A 13,183-nucleotide genomic window follows, 5' to 3' on the forward strand; every position below is an offset into this window, starting at 1 on the left:
TTCATTGTATTTAAGTGGCCTCACTATTGCGCTTCCTCCCCACTTGTGGCTAATGTCCTGAATTTTGACACAAGTCTTGAATTTAGCAACTTCAGGGACATATGTCTCATGCCTCTATCCCTGTATACGTTTGACTATTAGGGAGATTTAAGTCACTATGGTATTAACCTCATAAGTTCTCTGCTCTTATTCAGCCACACGAGCTTGGGATTCCAATTCCTCATGTCAATATCCTTTAGGAGTGTAATACAACTTCGTACATTTATGGATTCTTATAAAGTTCGTAGTACAAGGGTCTTCTCATCGTGGGTTCAATCTACTCTCCTCTCATAACTTCTTGTCTCCTGGGAGAGACTTACACTCTCATCATTAACCTCCCAGTCATGTCTCCCATATATCACGTGCTTATATAACCAATTTTCTTTCACACCTTAGGACCATTTACATGCTTCCCACACTACCCACATGTGCTATTCAACCTTACGTCTCACTTATCAAATCAATGTCTCTTTGGAGGTGGGTAATCATTTTTAACACTTTTCTCAAATAAATTATGCTCATGGTACTATATACTCATCATATATTCCCATACCATTCATTTAACAAGATACATACGTCATCTCCTTAATATTCATGCCTTTGCCCATTGGTCATGTCATATGACAACATTACTTGGAATAAACGAAAGAGCATTTAAAATTATCTTGAATCTCAACGCACGAGTTAGAAGACAATCTTATAGTCAAGCTTTATCGCACGATCTGGAGTATTGAAGAAGGGTAACATTCCTAAATATCCATGTAGCCTCCCACTTATAGATATGGTCGATAACACACCGATGAGAAGGACTCTACTAGACACGGCTCTGAGATATCCTAGGACACTTTAAAACCTTAGGCTATGATACCAAGTTTGTCAAGCCCCAAGCTCAGGGAGCGCGACTGGTGCTCAACCGAGTGAACCCGGCCGAACAAGCCTGTTAGACACATTCTAATCAACTCACTTACGATCAAGAGAAGACATGATTTTATCAGTTAGACAATATGAGATCATACAAGTGCATTACTAAGCCAATTCATTAGGTACCTCATTGTTAAGTTTTAAGGTACATACACCTTACGATTGAGTGAAACAAAAATCCAAAGCACAACATGATTCATTGACCTTCCCAACACCCATATACAACCCACATCAATGTCTATGAAGCCTCTAAGTAGATACAAAAGAAAGTGCTACAAAAGTGCTGGCAAAAAGGCCCCGGCTATACCTCAAAATATGATAAGAAGGTGAACATGAGATACAAAAGATATAGGACCCCGAAATGATGTAGGTATCACCAAGTCAGCTGGAAAGAGGGCGTGCCACTAGCTGCGATCAACACTCTCTGCTATGAAACCATCTACATCCATTTAAAGATGTAGCGCCCCCGGCAAAAGGGACGTTAGTACTGTCGAATAGTACTAGTATGCAAATCTAAACACCAATCTTAATAGAACAAATAATGAAACAAAGGGGAAGCAATCATGATGTACAACAAGAGATTCAAACAAATACGAAAACATCAAGTAAGGATCACATAGTTTTCGGTTCAATTTCCATCTTATTAGCTTGATAATCTTAGTGCCATGTGCCACAATCCACAATACCACTATGTTCCTACACGGAGTCTGATCTCGACCCGATTGGCTAGGTCAACTCATTTGAGACATCAATTATATCACACTATCAATCAATCAATCCAGCACAATTACCACCATGTGTGCAGCGTGGTGTCCGATCACGGCCCGATCGGATAGGACATCTCACTTGAGACATTGTCCTTTCAATCGTTCATCTCAATTTACATTTCCTTCCCATCTTTCATTACATGACACGAGTAGCCTCATTTATTAAGTCATTCTTGGCACTTGACCGTATCATACAATTCAAATTTTTTCCTTTTTATACATTCAAATAACAGTATCATCCACATCAATAAGGCCTATCATATAAGGGATTGCACACATAAAGGGAAAAGCTTGGAAAATCTTAATCACACGGAGGCTTTTCATGCAAATTAATTAGGTTAGCAAGCTTTATTCGACTCTTGACATGAATTCTTAATCTTTCTCAACACATATTCCTCATTTCAAACACATTCTCAAATAGCATGATGACACGATAAACATTTAGAACAATTATTGAACATGAATCTTTCAACACAACATATTAAGGCAGCCAATTCTAGTATGATCAAGTTAGGAACTTACACCATATACTCGAAGACCAGGGTTCGATTCTAAGAAGAAGAGGGTTTAGCCATAAATACCTCAATTGAGCTTCCTTAAACTCTACAATATTCTAGAATTCTTAGCAACCTCAATCTATTTTGGAAATACAATAATTTGAAACAAAATTAGGAAGATGATCGTGATTCTAGCTCATTTGAGCTTTATATCAAACAGTAGGAGTGCATTATGTCTCTAAGGTCCTTTTATAGAGGATTTTATCAACCCACAACCCATCCTTCACCATTTTTGGCTCAAAAATATTCCTACACTCATTGATAACACATGCAAGCAAGATAACAACTCCAATACCCATGAACTTTCTTGATAATTGCCCATCTTTTAGCTAGAATTCGAAATTATGGGTTAGAGTGTAGAATCTTATCTCAAGGATGAATATCTAGTGTATTTTCCTTATTAATATTCAAAGATTTGTGTAAGAATTGAAGGATGATTTGGTGAAGATCTCTTTCTCACTCTAGGGCTTATTCTCTCACTTTAAAGCATCAGGTTTCTGCTAAAAAATGACCCATTGCGTGTATTTAATGAAGTTGGGTCGGGTTATAGTGATAAAAGAATGGATACTCCAAAATTCCGGACTGGGCTACACACATGGCCTCGCCAGGCTAAAGCCTGGTCTAGCGTGAGCCTGGTCTAGTGTGCTACAGGCCTGGCCACGCCAGGCTAAAGCCAAGCTAAAGCTAGGCTAAAGCCTGGTCTAGTGTGCTACAGGCCTTGCCTCACCAGGCTAAAGCTAGGTCTTGCACCTGGCCTTGCCAGGGCTATAGCTAGGTCTAAAAATTTCAACTCCCCAATGCACTGTTCAATCCAAAAACTCTAAAAATACAATATGTTTGCCTACCTTGGCACCACAAAACCTTAAATTACTTAGTGAAATTTTTTGGGGCCTTACATTCTCCCCAGCTTAGGATCATTCATCCTCGAGTGAGAAGTAAAGTGCACCCCAAACGCTTATCATAACTTATTTATTTTCTTACACACCTCAAACTCCCAAATTTTTGACTAACTCCCTTTCAGAAATTTCGGCAGAGTTTCCTTTGTAATTTGGCTTATCCACCTATCAGAGAATCATCAAAACCACCCAAACGTTACATCCTAACAACATATATATGATCAAATGATGTAACATAACAAAAACAACACCAACTGTGGCCTCATAAGCAATATATGACCAAAAAGGAACACTTACATTAACTGAGTGATACAAAATTTATAGGAAGTAACTTCATAGAAACTATTACATGGCTATTCGAACAAATTAGGGTACCTCTTTTTCATCTCTTCCTCGGCTTCCCAAGTAGCCTCTTTAACTTGTTAGTTTCGCCATAACACTTTCACGGAGGCAATTTCTTTATTTCTCAACTTTCGGACTTACATATCAAGAATGGCAACTGGAATCCCTTCATATGACAGTTTTTCATTAACCTCAATAGTCTCGACTGGCATGATAAGCGACGGATCCCCAATTACTTTCTTCAGCATATACACATGAAATATCGGGTGCACTAACGACATCTCAGGTGGTAGCTCAAGCTTGTACACCACCTGAACAATTCTTGGAATGATTCTGTACGGCCTGACATACCTCGGACTTAATTTCCCTTTCTTTCCAAACCGCATTATACCCTTTATGGGGAAAACCTTCAAGAATACCCAATCATCTTCATTGAACACCAAATCTCTGCTACTAACATCCGAATAAGACTTTTGATGACTCTGAGTAGTTTTTAACCACTCCTTAATGATCATAACCTTTTCCATAGCTTGATGAACAAGTTCTGGTCCTATCAACGCAGCTTCCCCGATCTCGAACCACCCAATGGGAGATCTACATCTCCTATCATATAATGACTCAAATGGCGCCATCTGAATACTAGCATGGAAGATGTTGTTATAAGCAAACTCTATGAGTGGCAAATGATTATTCTAGCTACCTCTGAATTCAAGAACATAAGCACACAACATATCCTCAAGCATCTGAATAGTCTGCTTTGCCTGCCCATCAGTCTGTGGATGAAAGGCTGTACTAAGATTCACCTGTGTACCCAAACTTTGCTGAAATTTCTTCCAAAAGTTAGTTGTGAATTGTGCTCCTTGATCCGAAATAATAGAAACTGGAGTGCCATGCAACATGACTATTTCCTTGATTATACAACCGAGCATACTATTCCGCTGTGTCGGTAGATTTAACTGGCAAGTAATGTGCTGATTTTGTGAGTCGGTACACAATCACCCAAATTGAGTCAAACTTGCACGGAGTGCGTGGTAGTCCTACCACAAAGTCCATATTAATCACTTCCCATTTCCACATTAGAATTTCTATATTCTACGCCAACCCATCGGTCCTTTGATGCTCGGCCTTCACTTGCTGACAGTTTGGACATTTTGCCACAAAGTTCGCTACCTTCCTCTTCATATCGTTCCACTAGTAGACTTCCTTGAGATCATGATACATTTTGTAGAACCTGGGTGTACAGAATACCTAGAAGTGTGAGCTTCGGCCATGATTCTTTCCCGAAGACCATCTATATTTGGAACACATAGTCGCCCTTGGTACCGTAGTGTGCCATCATTCATGCTAAGAGAAAAAAATGTAGTCTTATGTATATGAATCCCCTCCTTCAACTGTACCAACAATAGATCATCGTATTGCTTCTCTTTTACTTGCATAAAAAGCGATGATTCAGCCTTATTTTGCACAATTACCCCTCCTTCACTAGAGTCCGCAAGATGAAATCCCAAACTAGCCAACCGATGAACCTCCTTGGTCAATCGGCCTTTGATATGACACAAAGTGAGCCAAACTACCCATATATTTCCAGCTCAGAGCATCTACCATAACATTGGCTTTTCCTGGGTAATATAGAATATCAATGTCGTAATCTTTGAGTAACTCCAACTATCTTCTCTTCCTCAAATTCAATTCCTTCTGTTTGAAAATATATTGAAGGCTCTTTTGGTCCGTGACTATATCCACATGGACCCTATACCTAAAATGGCGCCAAATCTTTAATGCAAATACCACTGCTGCAAGTTCTAAGTCATGTGCTGCATAGTTCTTTCTATGATTCTTGAGTTGTCTAGAGGCATAAACGATCACATTACTATGTTGCACCATTAGTGGAACATATTTATCACATTTCTCTTACATAATACCTCCTAGGAAATGAGTACTACAATAATTTCCCGATATGATTACAATCTTCTGTGAATACTTGCAACTCACTCTTCCAAATTCTCAAAAAAAGACATTATTGAATGAGTTTTCTCATAAGACCTTCTGTTCCAAAAGAATAACATATGCTAGCTTTCATACACATCCTAATAACATCAACCTGCACGACATTGCATCAAATGTAAGGCTACATTGTGCTCAAACTTTTCTTAGCCAACCTTTTCTCCCCATATATGCCTTATAGAATTCAAGAAACTGCTCTACTTCCCCTGTGAACATTCTCACGATCCCTCTTTACGGTAAAACACCTCCCAAAACACATATCGACATGCTTTATATATATACAATTCAGGAAGAGTCACTAGACCAAACAAGGCATTCTCTAAAACTTGAGATCCTTCTGAATTCTTCAACAACAACTTTTGGTTTTACTCTTAAGTGTAAGACTTAGTCCACCTGATTCCATCCTCAATGAGTAACTCACCTCATTACCCATATTGTAGCTACCAATATAGTTCCCTGATATTATGGCTTAAGAGCTACCATGTTGAACTTGTCTGATCCGTAACAATTGTTCATCCTTTCTCAATATATTTCGAACATTTCCCTTTGTCCTTTGGGTAGATTGTGTTACCTTTCCCTTTTTGATCGCCCTCTCTCCTGGGCAATGTGTTGGTATCATCTCTTCTTTGTAACTGGAATATCCATTTCCATTGCATTTTTGCTCATAGTGCAAAGTTGATAGCCCTATTGTGACACACTCTTGTTTGCCTCCCATGAACTCGTAGTATCATTGTGTCTGGTTTGCTGAGTTTATCATACAACAACTTCACCACCGGTAGTCTCACTTTCCATTATAATATGTTATCCGCATATCATGTATCACTTCCTTGCTTGTAAGATTCTTTAGAGGCTCTCCATCAAGCCCAAATACCCCTTGAATTATTATAGCATCACATTTTTTTCTCCCACTCATTCTGCCTTTATTAACGCCTTGGAACTTTGGTTAAATCGCAAATCCATGATTAACCCATTCTAAAAACTCGCAACCTTCCACATTTGACCTATTGCACTTCCTTAGGTTCCATTATTCTTGACCCTCTAACAAGTATAAAATCCCTTTACAAACATACTCTTGATTTGTAGGATCGTTGACCCTGTCATTCACATTGCCATATATGAAGAATTTACCTTCCTTAATCTTCCACCTTTTTGGGGTACTAGTGGTCTGTCATTACCATATCCTTTCAGAGAATCACATTACCCATTATCTCTTTTCTAGATTACACCTGTATTCAACAAAATATTCAAATATCATAGCTACATGGTCTTACTATTGTTTCATTATATTTAAGTGGCCTCACTATTGCGCTTCCTCCCCACTTGTGGCTAATGTCCTGAATTTTGACACAAGTCTTGAATTTAGCAACTTCAGGGACATATGTCTCATGCCTCTATCCCTGTATATGTTTGACTATTAGGGAGATTTAAGTCACTATGGTATTAACCTCATAAGTTCTCTGCTCTTATTCAGCCACACGAGCTTGGGATTCCAATTCCTCATGTCAATATCCTTTAGGAGTGTAATACAACTTCGTACATTTCTGGATTCTTATAAAGTTCGTAGTACAAGGGTCTTCTCATCGTGGGTTCAATCGACTCTCCTCTCATAACTTCTTGTCTCCTAGGAGAGACTTACACTCTCATTATTAACCTCCCAGTCATATCTCCCATATATCACGTTCTTATATAACCAATTTTCTTTCACACCTTAGGATCATTTACATGCTTCCCACACTACCCACATGTGCTATTCAACCTTACGTCTCACTTATCAAATCAACGTCTCTTTGGAGGTGGGTAATCATTTTTAACACTTTTCTCAAATAAATTATGCTCATGGTACTATATACTCATCATATATTCCCATACCATTCATTTAACAAGATACATGCGTCATCTCATTAATATTCATGCCTTTGCCCATTGGTCATGTCATATGACAACATTACTTGGAATAAACGAAAGAGTGTTTAAAATTATCTTGAATCTCAACGCACGAGTTAGAAGACAATATTATAGTCAAGCTTTATTGCACGATCTGGAGTATTGAAGAAGGGTAACATTCCTAAATATCCATGTAGCCTCCCACTTATAGATATGGTCGATAACACACCGATGAGAAGGACTCTACTAGACACGGCTCTGAGACATCCTAGGACACTTTAAAACCTTAGGCTATGATACCAAGTTTGTCAAGCCCCAAGCTCAGGGAGCGCGACCGGCGCTCAACCGAGTGAATCCGACCGAGCAAGTCTGTTAGACACATTCTAATCGACTCACTTACGATCAAGAGAAGACATGATTTTATCAGTTAGACAATATGAGATCATACAAGTGCATTACTAAGCCAATTCATTAGGTACCTCATTGTTAAGTTTTAAGGTACATACACCTTACGATTTAGTGAAATAGAAATCCAAAGCACAACATGATTCATTAACCTTCCCAACACACATATACAACCCACATCAACGTCTACGAAGCCTCTAAGTAGATACAAAATAAAGTGCTATAAAAGTGCCGGCAACAAGGTCCAGGCTATACCTTAAAATATAATAAGAAGGTGAACATGAGATACAAAGGATATAGGACCCCGAAATGATGTGGGGCTCACCAAGTCAGCTGGAAAGAGGGTGCACCACTAGCTGCGATCAACACTGCCTGGTATAGAACCACCTACATCCATTTAAAGATGTAGGGCCCCAAGAAAAATGGACGTTAGTACTGCCGAATAGTACTAGTACGCAAAGCTAAACACCAATCTTAATAGAATGAACAATGAAACAAAGAGGAAGCAGTCATGATGTACAACAAGAGCTTTAAACAAATACAAAAACATCAAGTAAGGATCATATTGTTTCCAGTTCAATGTCCATCTTATTAGGTTGATAATCTTAATGCCATGTGCCACAATCCACAATACCACCGTGTTCCTACACGGAGTCTGATATCGACCTGACCGGCTAGGTCATCTCATTTGAGACATCAATTATATCACAATATCAATCAATCAATCTAGCACAATTACCTCCATGTGTGCAGCGTGGTGTCCGATCATGGCCTGATCATCTAGGACATCTCACTTGAGACATCATCCTTTCAATCGTTCATCTCAATTTACATTTCCTTCCCATGTTTCATTACATGGCACGAGTAGCCTCATTTATCAAGTCTTTCTTGGCACTTGACCGTATCATACAATTCAAAATTTTCCCTTTTTATACATTCAAATAACAGTATCATCAACATCAATAAGGCCTATCATATAAGGCATTGCACACATAAAGGGAAAAGCTTGGAAAATCTTAATCATACGGAGGCTTTTCATACAAATTAGGTTAGCAAGCTTTATTCGACTCTTGACATGAATTCTTAATCTTTCTCAACACATATTCCTCATTTCAAACACATTCTCAAATAGCATGATGACACGATAAACATTTAGAACAATTATTGAACATGAATCTTTCAACACAACATATTAAGGCAGCCAATTCTAGTATGATCAAGTTAGGAACTTACACCATATACTCGAAGACCAGGGTTCGATTCTAAGAAGAAGAGGGTTTAGCCATAAATGCCTCAATTGAGCTTCCTTAAACTCTACAATATTCTAGAATTCTTAGCAACCTCAATCTATTTTGAAAATACAATAATTTGAAACAAAATTAGGAAGATGATCGTGATTCTAGCTCATTTGAGCTTTATATCAAACAGTAGGAGTGCATTATGTCTCTAAGGTCCTTTTATAGAGTATTTTATCAACCCACAACCCATCCTTCACCATTTTTGGCTCAAAAATATTCCTACACTCATTGATAACACATGCAAGCAAGATAACAACTCCAATACCCATGAACTTTCTTGATAATTGCCCATCTTTTAGCTAGAATTCGAAATTATGGGTTAGAGTGTAGAATCTTATCTCAAGGATGAATATCTAGAGTGTTTTCCTTGTTAATTTTCAAATATTTGTGTAAGAATTGAAGGATTATTTGGTGAAGATCACTTCTCACTCTAAACATCAGGTTTTTGCAAAAAAATGACCCATTGCGTGTATTTAACGAAGTTGGGTCAGATTATAGTGATAAAAGAATGGATACTCCGATGTTCCGGACCAGGCTACAAACCTGGCCTCACCAGGCTAAAGCCTGGTCTAGCGTGGTACAGGCCTGGCCTCGTCAGGCTAAAGCCTGGTCTAGCGTGCTACAAGCCTGGCCTCGCTAAGCTAAAGCTAGGTCTTACACCTGGCCTCGCTAGGGCTATAGCCAAGTCTAAGAATTTCAACTCCCCAATGCACTGTTCAACCCAAAAACTCCAAAAATACAATATATTAGCTTTCCTTGCCACCACAAAACCTTATATTACTTAGTGAAATTTTTTGGGGCCTTACAATAATTGTCACTCATAAACTGGATCTCGGCCACACTCAGTCATCACTCTCCAGTGTCACCCACAAGTTCACAATGTCATGGAAACTAGCCCAGAAACAATGATATGTTATGCCAATAATAACAACTGAGACTGACATACGATATAAAATGCATGAATATGACTTAGTACCAAAATAACAGTGAAATCAGTGAATGATATAAAGAAATGACCACTAGGATTCCCAACAATATCAGCATGAAGACCTAATATGGTATCTAGCATGTTTACTGCTCAATTACTTTATCACATAATGGTAGCTCGGATATCAATAAGAAAAAGTCATTAAACGGTGCCATGGAATGAACCAGGTCATGATTTTCACGATGTACGCCCACACACCCGTCACTTGGCATGTGCATTACCTCATTTCTAACCACATAACACGTAGTTCGGGGTTTCGAACCCTCAGAACCAAGTTTGAAAGCATTACTTACCTCAAATCGAGCAACATCCTACTCCGCAATGCCCTCGCCTCTCGACTCGGCCTCCGAACATCCCGAATCTAGTCACAAGCAATACAACACGATCAATATAGGCTAAAGGAACCAATTCCACAAGAAAAATACCAAATTATAGGCCAAATCCCGAAATTCACTCAAACCCGGGCACCGAGCACACGTCTCGGAATTTGACAAAAGTTACAAAACTAGAAAACCCATTCACTCACGAGTCTACCCGTACACTTTCCATCAAAATCCGACATCATTTGGTCCGTCAAATCCCCAAATTACTCTCTCCAAAATTCCAAGCCATAACCCCCAATTTTCACTTCAAAACTCCATTAACTGGGTGAGAAATCAACGGAAAAATACCATAGCTAATGATAATAGAGATCAAGAAACTTACCTCAGTGAATAACCTTTAATCCCCTTCAAAAATCCTCCCAAAAGTTCCAAAGTCTGTGTTCAAAATGGTGGTAATGAGCAAAAATTCACGAAGTCTCCTTTTTATACATTCTGCCCAGCAATACCGCACATGCGGTCCAAATGTCGCTTTTGCGACAACGCAACTGCGGAAAATCCATCGCAGGTGCGGATCCCACTTAATATTCTAGGCTCCGCATCTGTGGCCAAATCTCGCACCTGCGGTTGCTTACCAGTGCATCTCCCTCAGCTTCTGCGGAACCAGCCAACTCCCTCATTTTCGCATCTGCGCCCTAGGTCTCGCACTTGCGGGCCCGCAGATGTGACTGCCTTCTCTCACCTACCGTTCCATCTCAAGTCCCCTATGGCCGCATCTGTGGCTCCTTCTCCACTTCTGCGGGCTCGCACCTGCGGCTCCCACTCCCAAGTGCGGTTATGACAACTGAGTTCCAACTTCAGCAACTCCTCCAATTTCCAAACTTGTTCCGTTAATCACCCGAAATCAATCTGAGGCCCTCGAGACCTCAACCGAACATACCAATGCATACCATAACATCATACAAACTCAGTCGAACCTTCTAATCACTCAAAACAACATGAAAACATCAAATTACACTCAGATTCAAGCTTAACTTCTAAACTTCTTAATTCCACAAACAATGCCGAAACCCGCTAAATCGCATCCGAATACCCTCAAATTTTGTACACAAGTCAGAAATGACACCATGAACCTACTCCAACTACCGGAATTCCATTCTGACCCTGATATCAAAATTTCCACTACCGACCAATATTGCCAAAATTCTAACTTTCACCAATTCAATCCTAATTCTACCATGGGCATCCAAATTACATTCCGGACGACTTCCCAAGTCCAAAATCATCTAACAGAGCTAATGGAACTATCAAAAATTCAAATCCAATATCGTTTACAGATAAGTCAACATCCGGTCAACTTTTCCAACTTAAACCTTCTCACAAGAGACTAAGTGTCTCAATTCACTCCAAAACCACTCCGGACCCGAACCAACTGACCCGGTAAGACATAATATAGATGAAGAACAAAAAAGGAGCAGGAAATGGGAGAACGAGGCTACAACTCTCGAAACGACCGGTTGGGTCGTTACATCTTCCCCTTCTTAAACAAACGTTCATCCTCGAACGGGTCTAAAAACATACCTGAAGTCTCAAATAGGTATGGATATCTGCTTCACATCTACCGCTCGGCATCCCAAGTCGCTTCCTCCACAGGCTGACCTCTCCACTGCACTTTCACTGAAGCTATATCCTTTGACCTCAACTTCCGAACCTGCCGCTCCAAAATGGCCACCGACTTTACATCATAAGTCAAATCATCATCCAACTGAACCGTGCTGAAATCCAAAACATTAGATGGATCGCCAATATACTTCCAAAGCATAGAAATATGAAATACTGGATGCACACCCGACAAGCTAGGTGGCAAAGAAAGCTCATAGACCATTTCCCCAATCCTCCGAAGCACCTCAAACGGTCCAATAAACCGAGGTCTCAACTTGCCCTTTTTCCCAAATCTCATAACACCCTTCATGGGTGAAACCTTTAGTAGAACCTTCTTCCCAACCATATAAGACACATCACGAACCTTCATGTCGGCATAACTCTTTTGTCTTGATTGCGCCCTGCAAAGCCACTCCTGAAATAATTTCACCTTATCCAATGCATCCTGAACTAAGTCTGTGCCCAAAGGTCTAGCCTCACCCGAGTCAAACCAACCCACTGGAGATCTACATCGCCTCCCATATAAAGCCTCATATGTAGCCATCTGAATACTTGACTGATAAATTTTGTTGTAAGCAAACTCCACGAGCAGTAGAAACTGGTCCCATGAACCACCAAAATCAATGACACAAGCACACAAATGTCCTCCAAAATCAGAATAGTGCGCTCAGACTACCCGTCCGTCTGATGGTGAAATGATGTGCTCAACTCAGCCTGGGTGCCCATCTCTCATTGCACGGCCCTCCAAAACTGCGATGTAAACTGTGTGCCTCTGTCCGAAATGATAGAAACTGGCACTCCATGAAGACGAACAATCTCTCTGATGTAAATCTCAGCCAACCGCTCTGAAGAATAGGTAGTACACACATAAATAAAGTGCACAAACTTGGTCAGTGTATCCACAATCACCCAAATAGCATCAAACTTCCTCAAAGTTCGTGGGAGCCCAACTATGAAATCCATGGTGATCTGCTCCCACTTCCTCTTTGGAATCTCTATCTGCTGAAGCAAGCCACCCTGTCTTTGATGCTCATATTTCATCTGCTGACAATTGAGACATCGAGCTACAAATCCAACTATATCTTTCTTCATCCTCCTCC

At 39.9% G+C, this 13,183-nt stretch overlaps 1 protein-coding gene across 1 annotated transcript; it reads right to left on the bottom strand.

Moving 5' to 3' along the window:
- Positions 1 to 3,659: 3,659 nt before the first annotated feature.
- Positions 3,660 to 4,154, bottom strand: LOC104240919 (uncharacterized). The gene has a single exon (XM_070166580.1). It carries the CDS (start codon positions 4,152 to 4,154, stop codon positions 3,660 to 3,662), a length of 495 nt encoding a protein of 164 aa, XP_070022681.1.
- Positions 4,155 to 13,183: the final 9,029 nt, after the last annotated feature.

The sequence above is a fragment of the Nicotiana sylvestris genome, chromosome 2 (genome assembly GCF_000393655.2).
Source record: "Nicotiana sylvestris chromosome 2, ASM39365v2, whole genome shotgun sequence".
Lineage (NCBI taxonomy): Eukaryota > Viridiplantae > Streptophyta > Magnoliopsida > Solanales > Solanaceae > Nicotiana > Nicotiana sylvestris.